This window comes from Phalacrocorax aristotelis, chromosome 10, assembly GCF_949628215.1.
Source record: "Phalacrocorax aristotelis chromosome 10, bGulAri2.1, whole genome shotgun sequence".
NCBI classification, from domain to species: Eukaryota; Metazoa; Chordata; class Aves; order Suliformes; family Phalacrocoracidae; genus Phalacrocorax; species Phalacrocorax aristotelis.
In genome coordinates, this window is record NC_134285.1 from 3,476,759 (window position 1) to 3,494,871 (window position 18,113).

The 18,113-nt window shown below is 43.4% G+C and overlaps 1 protein-coding gene across 3 annotated transcripts in view; it reads left to right on the top strand.

Annotated features, from left to right (window-relative positions):
- Positions 1 to 373: 373 nt before the first annotated feature.
- Positions 374 to 18,113, top strand: part of TOM1L2 (target of myb1 like 2 membrane trafficking protein) — a 56,823-nt gene continuing 39,083 nt past the window's right edge. For 2 of the 3 annotated variants that reach the window (XM_075104745.1, XM_075104747.1), the window contains exon 1: positions 396 to 480. In XM_075104745.1, coding sequence (XP_074960846.1) covers positions 429 to 480 — 52 coding nt within the window. In that variant the 5' untranslated portion in view covers positions 396 to 428. Of the gene's footprint in view, positions 481 to 18,113 lie in introns of all 3 variants that reach the window. The other variant, XM_075104746.1, reaches the window with a different exon arrangement.

Consider the following 18,113-nt stretch of genomic DNA (forward strand, 5'->3'; position numbering starts at 1 on the left):
GGGAGTGGGTGGGAAGGGTGGCTGCTAATCAGAGGGCGAGAAATCCGTGTCAGCGAATCAGCGCCGGTAGCCTGCCCTCGGGGAGGGAGGAGGTGCGTGTGATTGACGTTTCTTTTACCTAATGGAATTGGAGAATGGTTTGGCCGTTGCCCAATGGATAATGCCAGTAGCGGTGGCCCTGCTGTCCATCAACCGGAAGGCGTGGAAAGGGCCAGGACTACCGCGGGGGCGGGCCCCTTGCTTGACAGTGATGGGCACGCTCTTTAACCTATGACTCCAAGGGGCGTCCAGCCGCTGCCCAATCGAATGCAAGGAGGCGGGCCACGCTTGTCAGAGCAAGCTGCGGTTGGTGTGCGCGGGTGCCAGTCAGGGCGGGGTGAGGGAGCGGTGGGGGGGGCCGCCGGGCCGCTGTTTGTTGTCATCCCAAGATGGAGTTTCTGCTGGGGAACCCGTTCAGCACCCCGGTGGGGCAGAGCCTCGGTAAGGCGGCCCGGGAGGTGCAGAGGGCTCCGGGGGAGGGGGGGGCGCGGAGAGCCAGCGGGGCCTCTGGAGAGGCTGGGAGCCTCCAGGTAGCGGGGGGCTCTGGCGGCGGCGGGGGGCTCTGGGGGTCGGTGAGGCGCTGTGGAGGCCGTGGTGGGGCTGTGAGGCCCCGCGCGGCGCCCTGGAGCCGGGGGGGGGAGCGGCGGGGTGTATGGGGCTTAGTGGAGGTCTTCGGGGGTTGTGGGGGTCTCTGGGGTTACTGGGGGGCTGTGGAGGCGGGGTTGCATCTGGGAGGGTTGGTGGGGGGCTCTGGGGGGCGCGGGGGTCTCGGGGTTGGCAGAGGCTCTGGAGGAGGTGGGTGCTGTAGGCCTTACTTGGGTCTCTGGGGGTTGGTGTGGGCGGTGGAGGGTTCTGTGGGCAGCAGAGGGCCGTGGGGGTAGCAGTAGCTTCGGGCAGGCTGTTTGCCATGAGGAAGGAGCGACTCCAAGATGGTTGATGGATGAAGGAAAGTTGTTGCTTACCCCCAGCTCCTTTTCCTGCATGTGAGCGCCTTGTTATAGAGGTGCCATTCAGCCAGCTTTCTCCTAAAATATTGAAACCTCCATGGACCTGTGGATATGCAGGGAGGGTGCTGTGGTTTAGAGGTACAAGTAGGTGCTCTGTTTTCAGCCCAGAGCTTGAATTGTGGTTTTGCTAATGCTTTGGTGACATTAGGCATGTTATTCTGAGTATGCCTTCACTGCGTGGTTGGCCAAGTCCTTCCTGGGTTGCTGTGTCTACTCCCTCCCTCCCACAGACACGTTCACTCTCAGCTGTGGCAAGTGTAGTTTTGGTCTGGGTTGCCACGGCCAGAGCCACAGGGGAAAGCCTGAGTGCCACTTGTGCAGAGTTGGATAACTTGCCCACGGTTGGGTGGGCTGTCATTGCCTCCTGCTTTCTTCTCTTAGGCCCTGAAGAAATACAAGATCTCTCATGTTGTGGTGGGAAAGAACAGCAGACTGGCTCAGGTTCCTGCAGTGCGGGGACCGGGGCATACGGCTCCAGAAGCCAAAGCAATGTTCACTTGAATACACTTGCGCCAGCATCCCTCTCCAGTGAAACCATGCTCATAGTTTCCTTGATTTGTTTTATAAACAACAGTATAGTATAGTATAATGTATAGCTATTCTACATTAATTTATGGAATGATGGAAGACCTGTGTCTTGGGGAATTAAAGTGGAAAATTTTGCTAAGTACCTGGTCGTGGCCTTAAAACCCACACGTGCAGAGACACCCCCGTGTAGAATTAAAAGGCCCCTAAACGGGAAAGTCTCGCACTGTGTGTTGAAGATGGCTGGACTCTTGCTTTGTCAGACTATATGGAACATATGTATAGCTTGCTGTTTTTCTTTAGCCATCTGGAGTGTTTATTTCTTCTGTTTAGGGAGAGAAGTGCCGAGAGTTGGAGGATAATGACGAGAACAGTGAAAGTTAAACATGATTTTTAAAGTGAATTTGCTTTGTTGTCTTTGGCCATCTGACCACATCTGCCAGGACAGCTGGCTGTTTTGCTGCTTGGACAAGCCTTCTACAATGAGCACTGTTAAGGGAAGGCAATAATTCCTCATTTATTTATTGTCAGTATCTTTTAGCATCAGGAAGTGGTTTAAAGGGGCTTCCTTAAGACTTTAAGAATTTTTGGGGGTGGGAGGGTTAGCCTTCTGCCTTTGTAACTCTGGAATGTAAAGATTTTCATAGCTCTGACATCCCCTTGCTCCCTTTGAATGAGCAGTCACTGCCAACTTAGAGGCTTTGAACACAAAGCTCTGAAGGAGCTGCTTTCATCAGATAAGGTTAGGTGTGTGTGAGGGGTTCACAATGCGATTTCCCTTAAAGCAAAATTCAGCTGTGTTTTAAGAATGCTTTTTTCATCCTCGAGGGGGAAGAGATAGCTGCAGATTTTATTTTGGAAGAAAAATTTTTCTGCTTCTCATATCAATGCCAGTAATCCCTTTCTGAGGCAACAGTAAAACAAAAGCTTGCCTTGTTCTCAGACGATGCTATTTGCCTAGTGTTTCCACAACTTTGTTTTCAATGAGCTTGTGGAATATGATTTTCACTTATGTTTCTCTTCATTCTTTAAAAGAAACTGAATAATTTTGTATTTCTGTTTAAACATATTGTGTTGAACACAGTTGTGATGTTTTCAAGCAAGGCCTAACACTCACCATAAGGGAGAAGTGCAGAAAATTATGTAGGTCCATCAGCACACCAAGAATGCATGTTCTCTGCCAGGAAGTAGCAGTGGTTCACATGAAGATTTAATTAGGGCTAGAGAGTGTCTTCAGATAAATGCCAGGTCTGAGAACAAAGATGTCAGAGAAGGTTTGGGGAGAGCTGAGAGAGGTAATACAAGGGATTTTCTCTTTTTTCCTTTATCTGGATAATGTCTGAAGCTAGACAGGCTTTTTATGTTAACTCTTTTGCTTAATGTGGGAAAGTAATGCTAGGATGAGCTCAGAGGATTTGTAATGGAGATGGATAGAGACTCCTTCATCTAAAGTGGCAGTTTCAATGGCAGCCAGGGTTCCTCATCACTGAAAGCTACCTGTTCTTTGGCAATGGGCTTATATAGTAGCCTCTTTTTTGTTTCCAGTGGTCGAATAACAGAAACTGTATAAAGGACCACCATGGCTACTAGTTACAAACCTCACTTAATTTTTCTTTAATACTTTGATTGACCCGTGGACACTGAACCGTCCGTATGTCTCTAGCAAGGTCCCCTCCCAAGCAGGGGCGGTGTTTTTTTGACAGGGCTGTTGTGTGGAAGGCAGTTGGCTGCTGCAGTGTGCCTAGGAGGTTCCTGAAATTAAAATCTGTTTTGCCCAACGCATGTTACTTTTCACCCGGAGGTTGTGGTGAAGGGAGGTAGGTAATAGCACCATTTTGTGTGTAAGGTAAAAATCTCCAGGACATAATCCAGGATTATGTGGCGGAATCCATTACTTCTCAAAGGCTCTGTGAGCATACGGTGCTTTTCAGCATCCCACAGGACTTACAAGGAGTCTTCGTGGTCCCTTCACCCCTTCACAATGTCGCTTTTGTTGGTGGTCAGCGCTTCCTACCAGGCCTGCTCAAGAAGATCCCTGGGCAGGGGTTGTGTGTGGAGGCTGATGTGCTGCTGGTGCTTTTAAGTGGTGCTGCGTCCTCGGTGAATCCAGAGCCATTGGCAGTGCTGGACGTGGAGCCCAGCGGGTCACTGGAGCTTCCACTGACATCTTGTGCTGCGCGGCTCTGGCTGGCTGAGGGGTGGTCATGCCACCAGTCCTGCTGGAAAGGTCTTTGTGAAAGCTAGTGAGACTCTAGAGGGTGGAACTGGGTGCCACGGGTTTTGTAAGCTGCCAAGTATGTTGGGGCTGACAAGATCCATTGTAGCATTGAGCGTTGGCCCAGTTCTTAAAACTGAACTGTTTATTTTTTCCAGATAATACTTTAAATAAGATAGATTAGACCCTTAGAGGAGGACTATTTTGAAGAATACTCCCGACCAGCGAGGAGAAGTACAGGAAGATGTGTAGTAAAATGGCAAAGAGAGGCTGCCTGCTATCTGGAGAGGGGCTGGCCAGGGGAAAGAGCCGCAATTTACAGTAGCAGGAATATGCCTTGAGATTCAACATCCTGCCGTAAATTGCATTTTTATCTTTCTTTGTTCAAGGGAGCCATCTTTAAAGTGTCACCACTCTATCCAAGGTTATTAGAACAAATACCCTTACTGTAGGTTAGCAAAAACATCTTAGATGATTAAAGCTGATTGAATTACAAGAATGTGGAGTACCGGTGACTTTTTTTGCTCATTCTGCTTGTTTGATATAGACCATATGGCTTACACATGAGGACACCGTAAAATCAGTTACATTTTGTAGGTTTTGGTGTTCTTTTTTTTTTTTTTTTTAATCTGGAGAGTTTGCAGAGAGTGTTTATTTGTTTGAATCCATACCAAGCTGCTGGCCCCTCCAGCTCCCTGAGGTGCGAAGGTGCTGAGCTGGGGCAGCGATGTGTGAAATGGGCTTCTCACAAGGTGTTGGACAGGAGCATCAAGGTCCATTTTGGTAAGGGCTCTGGTCAGGGCTGCCTGTGCTGCTGAAGTCAGCCATTCTTGCTGCAGCCTGAAGTCTGCTTGACTCAGAGCCAAAGACCTCCAGGAGAGAGGTCCAGCACCTGACTTAAATGCACAGAGCTCTGAAAGTTAATTCTTAACAATATAGTTGAAATTAAGGTGTCCTGCAGAACTGTGAGTAGGGGTGTTGATCAGATGATACTGGTTTACATCCCTGGTCCCTGTTGACGAAAGGAGGCTTGAATGAGGGGTGCTGGCCTGGACACTTGCCTTGGGGTCTGTTTTCAGAGGAGGCATAGTGCAGTGATTTAGTACAGAGTATTGTTTAAGGAAGCTACAAAAACAAGGTTTCGGAAAAAGATACGGCAGCACTTTATTGAAGCAACAGTGAGGCAGACAGCTTTTCAATTGATTTTTATCAAAGCACTTGCAGTTTCCATTCAAGGCTGTTAAATTGATAATAAATATGGTGGACCGAGTCTGTTTCCAGAGCTGCTGTTTTGTTCCCCCCTCTTTTTTTTAAAAATGAGAATATGCCTCAGTTTGGGGGGTGTGTGTATAAACACCTTTTTATTTTCCTTTCTATAAGAAGCACTTAAGACCTTTCTTCAGGTTTCTTATACCTTAAGATTTTTATGAGTCTCGGAACAAAAATGGTTCCTAAATAAATGAGTTGATGGTTACATGCGGGAATAGAGAGATGTATTAGAGTGAGCAGCCCATGGTAATTCTGCAGGAGGAATTAACCCAGGCTTTCATGTCCGTATACCCAATTTGCCTAAGTTCCCTTCAGAGTAAACTTACTACTTTACTGTGCTCTAAGTAAAACATTTTTTTAAAGACAAACCTTTTCCCAGTGCCAGAAGTCAGTGTTTAAAGTACACACCATGATCTCAGGATCTGGCACCAATAAAATTATGTGTTTGCAGCATGCTGTTGGGGTCTGAATCATCTGTCTTCTCATTAATTGCATTTTAATAATGTAAAAAGTCCTTTGCGTTTACCCATAACCCGTGTGGTATTGTGCCCTGTTCTAAGGGAAGCTTTTCTCAGTACAAGGTAGCAGTAACTTTTCTTGCTATCAAATGCCCACAGCATCAAAAAGGTGAATTTGTCTTTTCCCCCAGTGAAGAGGGCACAAAAAGTGCTCCCCTCAGACTTTAAGTACATTTATAGGTATTCCCATAGCTGGTCAGTCATTTAAAATCCAGCCCCCCCACTGTTCATACAGAATTGTGCTAGTCATGCAAAAGAGGGTCTGATAAAATGCTTTTAGTTTTATAAGATTATTTGGATCTGCTTTCACTTCATGGCAATGGATTATGTTGTAAGGAAAATCTCCATGAAATATGAAAATGGGTATCTTTGCTTTTAAAGGAGCAAATAAATACTGAGTCATGAATCTGGCAACTTGGAGAAACTACATACATGTGTGAAGCTGGATAATTAGTATAATACCATTTAATACCAGGTTTCTGAGACTGGATTTATTTTACAGGCACAAAAGCAGATTGTAGTTCGTGAAGGTATTATAGCATGTATTTCTGAGTAATGCAGATTTATCTCTTCCAGCATAGTACGCTCAAGTGTATTTTCCATATGCTTCTAATACAAATCTATGTGTGAGCGGTTGCAGTGTGAGGATAGCTTGTTCCCAGTTTGATACTGCTCTGTTCATGTACTCAACAGATTTTTTTAAACTGCTTGACTAAAGATGCACAGTTAGAAAATCCCCACAGACCCTTCCAAGTGATTTTTGTATTGCATCCAAAGCAATTTTCACCACAAAAAGTAGTATTGTGTGTTTTCTTTAGTTGAATTAAGACAATTTTAAATTAGTGAGACTTTCCTTTGATTTTGTAAACTATGTTGGGTTTATAATTAAGTGTTCTGTGAAGGCGATTGAGGCATCTGGTGGTATCCTTGGTGGTAAGGGTCAGTGGAGGAGCAGCAGCAGTTGCTGCAGAAATTTCAGTGAGATGAGCTGTCCTGGGGAAGGATGCTGCACGGTACCGGCAGGGCTGGTGCTCTTCAGGGTTGGCCTGGCAATCTCCTTCCTCATCTGCTATTTCATATTTGACTCTGGATAAATCATTGCACACTTTGTGTTTTGGTTTCAAAATCCGTGCAATGTATAGGCGATAAAGAGCATAAACGTTTGGAGAGCGCATTGGAGAAAGAGCCCTGAGGAGTTCGGAAGGGACCCGAAAGGCCAGCCTGTATAGCGCAGTTTTTCCCCCGTATGATGAATCTGCACAGATAATCTGGAACTAGTTTTCTGTTTTCTCATTTGCATCCACCTTGGGAATTACTAGTTTTCTACGTAAAAGAAACTTGTTGCTGAGTATAAAAATCCTATCTAGGATAGATAAGCCTTATCTTCCATATTTGCTTAGTCATTCTTCTGACAGATCTCCACGACTGTTTTGCTCATTTGTTTCAGTTATCGTCAATGGTAAAGGGCTCTTTTGAAACTGATGCTTCTTGAGCATAAAAGATGCTGGTCTAAAGGCTCTGCAAAGCCTGGTGTCTCTTCCCATAGGAGCAGGTCCTTTGCTACAGGTAAACACGTCTTTACCTAACTCACAGAGCCAGATCTTCCAATCTGTAGGTACCCTTCCTGTTGCTCAGGTAGGGGAGATGCAAATAAATTCAGCCAGTCTGTTACTGGCAGCGCTGTCTTTAAATTTAAATATATGCTTTATGATTATTCTGTACCTGCCACAATTATGAGATAGGGCCCATAATGTAGTAACTCGTTTCAAAACCAAGGATTAGGGAAGGAAAAAAGTCCCATGTATGTATATACCCAGTCTGTGTTTGGGTAATTCCTGGCACAGCTATGTATAGACTATTTACCCGTGCTTCTGTATCTCTCAGTTTGCAGAAACCCTTTGGCAGCTCAGTGTTTGCAGCATAATCTCAGAGAGCATCAGGAGACTTAAAAATGAGAAGATATTCAGGAGAAACCTGTTGAATAGTTTGGTTAATTCGTGGGGCTGTTCTTTGAGAGTAAGCCAGTCTGTTCCCCAGCTGGTCCTCAGAAGCCTTCTGGGTTAGATTACTTTGGGAAGAAATTCTTTGTTCAAATTCAGATCAAAGAAAACATACACAAAGCGAAGGCACAGATTGGTGTTTGAACCCCAAGAACTTTGCAGAGAGTTGGTTTCTTATTCTTAAGGCAAGAAAGACTTTTTGTAATACCCCAAATGTGGTCAGGAATATTGAGGATATTGTTAACTTGGACATGTTCCATCCTCTATATTTTCATGGGATGCATCTACTGCAAGAAGTGTGAGCAGCTTTGTATTTGATCCAAATAACAAAAAATTCACATTTCTTGCATGGCTGAGTAAATGTAGAACATCTCCTGTTTTAAAACCTGGTATTTTCTGACTTTTTTTTTTAAACTTCAGTTTTGCTTTCTGCATTTATTTTCCTTTTGGAAGGAAAAGGGCATCCTTCCTTGTCTATATGCACAAAAAGCTACCTTGAGCAGATTAAATAAATCGCAAGCTTCAGCAGCTTCGCCAGCAAATTTTGGAAGGTCTTTATGCTGTACTAGGCCTACAGGCTAGTGGTATTTGATGGCTTCCAATCGCTTTGTCTTCTCAGACTAACAAATATGTCTGTATGTTTCAATATAGGCATTTTACTTAAACTGCGGTGACCAAATACTTACTGAAATACAGATTAATTTTTTTCAGACATCTGTAAGGCTTTAATTAGTAGTCTTGTCCAAAAAGTCAAGCCTGAAGTAAGTTTTTGACTGAGGTGATCCGGAGATGAGATACTAGATTGTAACTCTTCCTTCCAAAACGTCTTTCATTGCAGTTGGTACAATGAACATGTTGGGCTCAACAGAAATGCTTTTCCCTTTTTTAGATCACGCTGTTGAGAATCTGAACTCCTCAGTGTTCACGAAAAGTGCTCCTATCAGTTAACAGAGTGTTAAGGAATTTAACCAGTTAATTGGTTCCTAAGTTAAGATTAGGAGAGAAAATATGCAAACTTTACTGGAATATTTCATCTGGAGTGAATCTTGAAATTGGTCTCCGCATTATGACCGGTTATTACCTGAACGCTGTCTAGTATTTCCCTGAGCAGTTGTTATGGGATATAGGTATGATAATAAGGTGGTTGATAGTGAAAGGTAGGGGTTAAGCAGGATCCAGCATATATTTGGGTTTGGGGTAACCTTATCTCATGTTTAAGCTGTGGTAGTAAATAGCTTGGTTTTTTCATTATCTTTGAGCTGCCCTTTCTCTACTGATTTTCGGTTCTTCTAATTAGAAGGGTGTTTTAGTGAAAAGAGCGATCTCAGACCTTTGTGAAATTTTCTGCTAGTACAAATAATGGTAAATCTGAAATAATTTATTAGACGAGAAGTTGTTATGGCAACTATAAGATGGTTGGCTAATCAGAGAGTGAGATCAGTTTTTATTTACAAGCGTAATGAGCAATTAAGTTTGAGCAGCTGTCAGACTTGGAAAATGATTAAAGTTCAGCAAACAACCCAACTGGGTCGGTGTTCAGTTCTGGTGGTTTTCTGACACTGCAGCTTGATCGTGTGGGGGTTTTACCTGCTGTAATTAAAACTGCCTTTAAAATCCCCATCTATGCCAATGACTCGGCATAGCCAGCAAGTAATGAAAAATCCCTCTTTCAGCCAGGTTCCTTAAAGGGTATTAGCCCCGAGTCTTGCTGCAGCTAATGAGGTATTTCGTATGTAGCGTCCCTTAATGCAAACCTCAGTTTGCATGCGGGCTTGCAGAATCATCTCCAGGCCGTTGATGATCACCAGGAGAGAGCTGAAACGGTGCAGCGTCGCTGAGGCAAGCTTTATGCCTCTAAAGGGCACTCTTTCATAAAAGGCATCATTATACTGTTGTCGGTTGCTTAGGAAGCTGCTGCTGGGATCAGAGGAAGAACGTGAATAGTGTACATGAATGTAATATCCAAAAGAGGTTGAGAAAGTCTTGATTCACCCAGAAACCTGAGGGAATGCCCAGGAGAGGCTAAACTCAGCCGGAGCTGGCGAAGCTCAGTCATTCAGCTGGCCACCAGTGAACGAGGCCAGGCTGGCGCCTTTGCTGGTGCTTATTGCTTTCCCAAGCAGGAGCAGCGATACTAAAATATATCAGTGTCATGCTGCCAAAAAGGCTTCAGTAGGTTTTGTATTTGCTATTTGCTATCCTGTGACTTCTGTGTTGTTGATTAACAAGCTGTAAGCAGCAAAGACTGGAGAGCTGGTTCTCTGTAGATTCCAGGAGATCGTTTATGTTCACACTGGGGAAGGTGCCTTCCCGTCCATAATCTTCAGTTTTCAGAATGCACTAGAGCCGCACTTTTTATTTGCCAGGATTTGCTTCCTTGCTGCATACAGTAAATAAGCCAAACTATTTATAAGCCGTGCTCAAAATCTCTGTTCTATTTAGAATTTTAACTGTCCAAGGACCAATATAGATATTTTCCACAAGTATGCTGCAGTCCCCTGGTACGTTTATGTCATTTTTAATTTTACCACACTAATAGTATCATGCAATATAGGCGATTGAAGTGGAATATAAAATGTATTGGGACAGTTCCTGACCAGAAGAATTTACAAAGTTTTATGGCTAGATAACACAAGCTGGTGAATGGGGATTTAAGGGGAAATTAAAATGACAGTCTTGGAAATAGGCATTTGCATACTTGATCTAAACTTACGGTATTTACATTTTCTATTTACCAGTCTTTTTCAGGCTTATCTACGGCAGTGTCACATGAGAAAGAGGGCTGTAGAAATGGAGCAGAATTTTTAATAACGTTATTAGAGACCAAGAAATAACGCATTGCTCAGCCTGTACAAGACGGAATTGCACATGTGTATCTTGTTATTATTGTTGCCTGATTTGGACTTAGGTTTCCTGAGAAGATCGTTTGGAAGCGTTTAGCTGCTAAGCTTTTTGCAGGCATAGCAAGCTTGGCTTGTTGGAACGGGCAGCTGGCAATAGAGCCCTTCAATGACAGCAGCGTTGGCAAAAGTGATTCCTGTTACCTAGCAGAACAGGAGCCAGCTCTCCCCTCTTCCTGTGGTGAAAACGCTTAGTGTATTCCAGACGCTGATCTTCAAGCCACGGAGGTATTGGAGAATTTGAATGGGATCTGAGCTAGCTGCCTCTTGCACAGGCCTGCTGTCATCTTTCAAAGCAGTGTGAGGAAAGGCTGCAAAATTGAAAAGCAAACCGAATCATTTCGCGCAAGAAAATGTGAACTGTCAGCCCTCAAAAGCTGCAGACTCCTCACTGTCTAGTTCCCTCCTCGTGTGGGGTAATCGTGGTTTTCCAGAGGGCACAGCTCTCACCTTCACAGCTGCAGATATACAGCAGAGCTGGGTGTGGGGACATGCACATGAAATACTCTACTGCAAGATTTGTTTCATTTCATTTGTAATACATTTTAATTATCGTGTATGAACGTTTACTTAAAACTCTGCTGTAGTGTGCTGTAGCTAAGGAGTAAACTTGTTCTTGTAACTGCTTTCTTTGTAGGAATGGGAGATTTTACCTTTTTTTTCCCCTCACTAAATGTAATTAATGTTTCAGTTTATTTTAAGTATGTGAGAATGTGGGCAATTGACTTTAGGAGTAATGTGTTAAAAAAATAATATAAATAATACCAATGTAGGAGCCTGATGGATTATCTTTGCCTTCCGGTTTGTTTGTAGCAAACAACATGTTACGAGTGAGCGGGTGGGAGGGGGAGTTTTAAATATATGGGGATGGATTTTTAGAGTTTGCAGCTGACGTGGATTAAAAATTCTTAGAACATTTCATCCATGAAAGGCAATTAGTTTTGTTTTATGAATATGAAAAGCACGTAGCTTGTAAGTACTGGAGTGAAGTCCCAAGTGAGTTATTAGAACTTGCTTTACTCATGTAGTACAAAATTAGCCATCAAGACCTGATAGATTTCAAATATAGCTCACTGACACACTGATCATCCATAACTTTTCATAAAGACCTTTTTTTCGGTCTCACCTGTAATTACTGGATGCTGTTGAAGTCCTGAACAGGGCAGCAAGTAACAGATCAGGACATCTTCCTGCTCTTCAGAGTGTTTGCAACATTTTGTGCAGCTGGGATATCAAATTTTAATACTGCGCTGCTTGCAGTTCTGGGTGGTAAAACTGCATCCGGGTGCATAGAATATTCCTCTCTGTTACCTTCTGGTAGTATCTTACTGGTCAAATACATTCTTCCGCTTGGTATGTGTGGTATTGTTTTTCTGCATTTTTTGGGGAGTGTTTTAAAAAGCAGTTTGCAACAGTTTGTTTAAGGAACTGTCATACTGGTGTTCTTATAAATAACAAACCCACTGTAACAGAGCCTTTAGCCATACTTGCTAACAAAGAAGTTGAGAAATAAATCACTACTTTCAGCTCCCCCTTCTCTCAGATTTGTAAGTTCAGGCTGATAAGATGAATGGAGTCTGCATTTTTTTAGCAGTTGTTTTTTTGGCATTAGGACAAATTCATGTATATGTATTAGATAGTTGTTTAAGAGCTTTTTTGGAATATTGGGGTTGTCTGTAGTGAGTTGTATTTCTGGTGAGAAAAGCTTCTCAGCTACTAAGGGGTGTTTGGAAGACGACTATTTTTTCCAGTTTCTTTGGCAGTTTTTTTGGACGGGAGAGAGCCAAAGGCTCAACTATTAAGAACTTTTGTATTTCTACTGTTGGTGAACAGGCATTATTCATCCAGTATGTCAGTGTTTTAATACCTGAGATCCTCCGTTAAGAAACTGGTATCCCCAATTAAGGCACAAGGTAGCCCCCCTTCCCAATCATCCAAATTCCCTGGAGAAATTAAAACAACATAAAAACCCTTTGGCGAGTAGGAGGCTACAATCCGAGTTCTGCCTATAGAAATTACTAAATGTTGGTGCGATTTGGTATACAGCACCGGCTGCCTTACTGTGGTCAAAGGAGGAGGAGATCTGGGTAACCGTCCTGATGGACTGACCTGATCAAACAATGCTGTGCTGATAAATTCTCCCACACAGAGTCATATGGACAAGCCATCGAGTCGCAGTCAAATGCAGAAATGGCAAATCCGAGGGAGAACGTTTTGTCACCGAAAAGGTGTTAATCTATGCTTTCGTGCCTCTCATCTAGAGAAGAAAGATGGACACTCAAGAGTGTGATAATATTAGGCTACTGGAAGTGTTCCTAATAGATCACAGATGTTTGCAAAGTGGCAAGCCATCATCTCCACCGATACAACAGCACTAGGGGACGGTCTGTCATGAGAGGTGACATGTCATAAAGGAACATTGATTTGTTGCTCACCTACAGTAAATCACACGGTAAACATCTCCATTCAAATCCATTAAAATCCATTAATACAGGACGTATTTTTTAAAACTGCTTTGACATTTCTGATTGAAGGCTTTAGCGTATTGATTTCTGACATGAGCAGGTCCTTGTTTGTCAACCGTAAAGTAGCACCATACTTTGAATATCGTGGGTTTGCAGTGAGATGGGAATCTGGCCAAGGTCACTGCTGAAAAAGGTGAAGAAACGTGCGGTGCAGGCTGTTTTAGGGAAAAAGTGCCTCCAAATCATGCAAATGGCTTGATGAGCTGGGAGCTGCTGCCATATGACCTAGCTCTGAAGGACGGCTATTTACGGTACATGGGTCAACGCGCTAGCTTTAATGAGTGTGCCGCACACAGGAGGAAGGTGAGGTTTTTTGTGTTTTGTTTCTAAAGCTGTGTAGAATGAAGAAGTCAGAGGGATTTCACTTTGTTTTAAAGAAGCAGTAGTCTCTCTCTGCCATCTGTTTTGAAAGAGAGCCACTTACATACACATGTCATTCAGCAGAGCATGCTGTCAGCAGCAACAATTTCTGCTGATGGGGAACTTCAGTGAGAAGATTCGTAACAAAAGTCTTTATTGTATAGAAACACACTGTTCTCCTTGAGATCCAGATTCCAAATGCTTTTAAGGACCATGACTAAACCATCATTTGTGCCTGAGATGAACGACATCCGAGTACAGAAACTGCCTGGACTAGGTTGCCCTGTTGGGCCATTTCTGTACGATATAATAGCGTAGTACTGGAAGGTCCGTCTGGTTTTACAACCTGCAGATGCATTGAGACCTATGAGATGTGATAAGCTAAGTGAGTCAGGCTGATATTCTCCCTTGGCTACTCTAATATTACTATATGTATTTCTGGTTTGTTTTTCTTCCTGTTCAGACGAAGCTCTGATCTGAGTATGAAAGAAAAATTTTCTTTGTTATACAGCTGTTAATACTTGTTTAAAATGTATTAATCCATTCACCTTGCTCTGCTTCTGAAACTGCTGCACAGCTCTGCTCAGTTAATCAGCTGTAATTTCCTACTCCTGAGAGGCTGGATCTGTGGGAGATGTTGGGCGATGTCTTTTCTGTAGCATATCTAAATCACAGGAATGTTGTAGCATAACTGTGAATACCATGTGGTCTTTAAAAAGGCACAGTAATTGCATATTACATATTCATGATTGCAGGTAAGCATGATGTGGAAGGCAGGTTTGAAGAAGTTTGGCATTTGGGCGGCAGCTTCAAAAAGAAGAAAACCTGAAAGTTAATTGGAGGAGATGACAGTTCCCTGTTTACCGCTGTGCCTTCAAACAGCATTCAAGCTAAATACTCACAATGATTGCACATATGCATGTCCACAGCTTCTCTTGTTATTTTATTTTAACATAGACTCCGCAGTCATTATAAACCATGATTATTCATTTATTCAGCCCCAGAAACTCGGGCAAAACAATGAGAGGAGGATAGACGACTTCACCCCAATGAGTTTCGACGTAAGCATAGCTAAAATCAATTGAAAAATCACAGCAGTCAAAGTGGATGACCAGTGCTGCAGCAGTACAACCCAAATCACGTTTTTCTGTAATGCCTTGCAGTTCAGATTGAGCCCGTTTGTTCTAGCTGACTGGCTTTTTCTTTGGAAGTGTGAAGCTCAGCATTTTCAGAGCAGTGTGAAATAAGGAATGTAGAAAAAGGACTTGGAGCAGTGAGGTGGCTAATTGAAAAATGCTGTTGGAGCTGTGCTTTCTAACAAAGAGACTGGCAGGTTTTTGTGAGTAAGTCACTTCAGAGTTGAGTTTTGATCTTGAATTTTGAATGAGTCACATTTATTTTTTAATAGCAGCGTTTTGATAAAAAGGAAAAAACCTCCTGTTGGTTACCATAATGTCTAAGTGTCCGTGACTGTCTTTCTAGCAGCAAATGTAGAGAGAGCAAGGATAGACTCTTAGCTCCAGGAGTATCCAAGCGTGTTATTCTAGTCTATCTCTGTCTTCCAAGTGAGATGTCTTGAACTCAGCAGCCATGCAAATGCTGAGGATCTCTAGTCTTATCTTCATTTTGCTTGGACGGCTGAAATATGTTTCCATGGCATCTGTATGGTCTTTCCCCAGGTCCTATTGACAGTGCCGTGCAGGTCATTGATGATTTCTTGAATCCAGGAGAGACAGCTGCCATCACAAAATGTAATGATCCTTTAAAGCAAAACAATTCTATAAGCTACAGCTCAGAGGAGAGACGTTATCACCTCATTCAATAGCTTATCTTCCCTTGTGAGCTATCTTGTGTGTTTTGCATTGCCTTGCAAAGCTCTTTCTTTTTTTTTTTTTTCCTGAAAGACATTTGTCTATTCTATAAAAGCATTTTGCATTTGACCTCAGCTGATAGCCCTTACTTCTGAGAGAGCTCCACTGATCTGAAGGGAAGGGGACCAGCAGGATGGAAGCAAAAGCCTGCTAATACTGTGGCTTCTTCTCTTCTCTGTCCCATATTATGCAGAGTGAAATATATTTAACACATCTGACCGTTTGATTTGCTAATTTCAGTCTTGGAGCACAGCAGGTAGGCAGGTGGACTGTTAAGAGGTGAGACAAAGATCTAAGATCTGTGATCTTCTGAACTTCCAGCAAAAAAAAAACCCACAAAACCCAAAACCAACCCATGTTTTATGCTGCTTGAACACCAAACCTCCCTGTTAGAGGGAAGGGGAGAAATTTGGAATCGAACTTTCTAATACAGTGCGTTGGTGTGCATGCTTCTTGCATAAACAGAAGGTGATTTTTTATGCGTGATTCTTCCCAAGCGTATGAATCGAGTCTCTGAAGCAACATCTGGAGAAGTCCCAAGAGAGAAAACTGTGATTTCTCTGAACACAAAGATCTGTTCATTCACGAGATTCTGGTATTCCGACAGAGAACAGCACAGTCTCCCCCTTCCATTTAATGTGATTTGTAGCTAGTGCAATGTTTAACTTTCACTTCTGCCTTTTCTTCCAAGAGCATTATGCAGCACCACAGTCACTTACTGGTGCTTATAGATAGACCTTTTGGGGAGATCTTTACCCTGGGCATGCTTGCTGTCATTATTCAGATTGAGTAGATGTTCTCAGTGCTTCCAGCAGTCATTTTTTCAGTCTCAGCTGTGTAAGCATGCATATAGCATGTGATTTAAAGAGCATCAAGGCTTCAACTTGTGCAGTTGCGATCCTAATGAAAATCTTCAGGCTGTCTCCATTGGCAAGTTCGGTGTAATGGTCAGAGATGAGCATTGGAAGGGGGAGCAGGGAAGAGCAAAGAGCTCTGCTTTATCTCATCCATATGTGAAAGTCAAATTTTAAGAGCATCATCATCATCATTGAACTGTAACTTCGAAGCCAAGGTAGTATGGACTGAAAAGGGCTGTGAGAGCAGCTTCTTGAGGACAAACAGTGTTAGCATTTCTTTGTTACGTGACTTTTGAGCTGGGTTCAAGATGGGTGGTAAAAGTTCTTCTGGTTTTCCCCGGCATTTAAAAGGGCATTCCTGTCCTGCCCTGCACAGCCTGTTTGTTTATTACGTGGCGGTTACACAGGCATTTCTGCCTTGATTTCCTTGTGGTGACATCTCTCAGGTCGGAGCAGGTTGCTTGGGAAGAGGCTTGGCTGGGGCAGTGTGCCCTGAGACAGTTTACAGTGCCTTCTGAATGCCATAAAATGTACACGATTTCAGTGTGAGCAGGGAAATACTGATATTGCCATTTGACAGAGTGTGGAAATGCGGCCACAAGAGTTAGATCTCAGAGGGAAGGTGTGAATGAAAAAATAGCACAATTTTTTTCTCCTTTTCTTTGCAGACTAGAAATAAGCTGATGCTTGCACGTGCATATGCAGTGCCCAAGGTCTGCAGCATGTCAGGCGTGGAGTGCCAGATTGTCTTTCTTTTTATCAGAATACTTATGCTTTAATTTGGGAAACATGGTGGGAACCGATAGCATCTTGTTTCTGAGAGAGACTTTCTGGTAATCTCAGTGGTGGTATCATGTCTGTGTGTGAGACACCAACTCCTGGCCCCTGCTACGGTGACGAAGCTGGCGGTAACACAGCGCTCAGAGTTGCTCTCAGGGCAGAAGCTGTGCAAGGCACCCTCAGCACCCAGGCTGGGAGTTGCCAGCCCTTTTGTTATGCAGTTAAACTATGCTATAAACTCTTCAGTTCAGTGAGGGCAGGGGCAGGAAGGACTCCTACTCATTGCCTGTTTCCTTGTCTAATTTAACATTTCTTATGTCACCCTGGAATCCTTTGGTCTTGTTCCAGATCCCTTGTGTGAACTAGCACCATTTAGGTGCCTTTTAACGAGGTTGAAGGAGATTGAGGAGCTGGTGACTTTTTTAAAAGGGTATTTGCACGATTTCCATGCCATTCCTTCACAATTCTGAGATAGTTTCCAAAATCTGTTTAATCTTGTCAGTGGTTTGTATTTGCTGGTTGAGGAGGCGCCTCAGAGAGATGCATGGCTTCCAAACTGTCCAATAAATACTGGACAGGTTATTGAGTATTTTCGATTTACTGCATTTTGGATACGTTGGGCAGGGATTCTCTTACGGATGAGTGCAGACAGAGCCGTGTCACCAGAAATCCAGAACTACAGCCTGCTGCGTTTTGGTTCTGGAAGAGCTCTGCAGGCTTTCAATTCATTGCAGCGCGATACTCTTCTTCATACAAATCACACACAAACCCGTATGCCTTCTCTGCAGTCAGTTAACTCCTTTGTAACAGTTGAGAGAGCACTGCAGCAGCAAATCTGGGTCACGCACCCTACAAAGGACAGACGACTACAGATGACAAGAGCTTGTGCGCTCTCTGTCGCTGAAGAAGAGACTAAAATTAGCTTCTGACTCTTATTCGAATTAAAAATTACCCAAGGGGAAAAGAACTAATTCTCAAAAAGGCAACTGTTACGTCTTGAACCCACACAGTCTCAACCACTTATTACTCCAACTGAAGAACAGAAGTGCAAAAATAAAAAGGCACTAACCAAACTTTCCGGGAGAAAGGGGATTTCGTTTTCCCTAGTATATCTCAGAAGGGAAATACCAGTGAGGTTACTGGGGACCCCAGACGAGTGATCTTATGCACCCTCCATACAGTGCTGCAGCAGCATCTCTTCACTCTACCGTCTCTAAAATATCACAGTTTTTAGCTGTGGAGTAGTG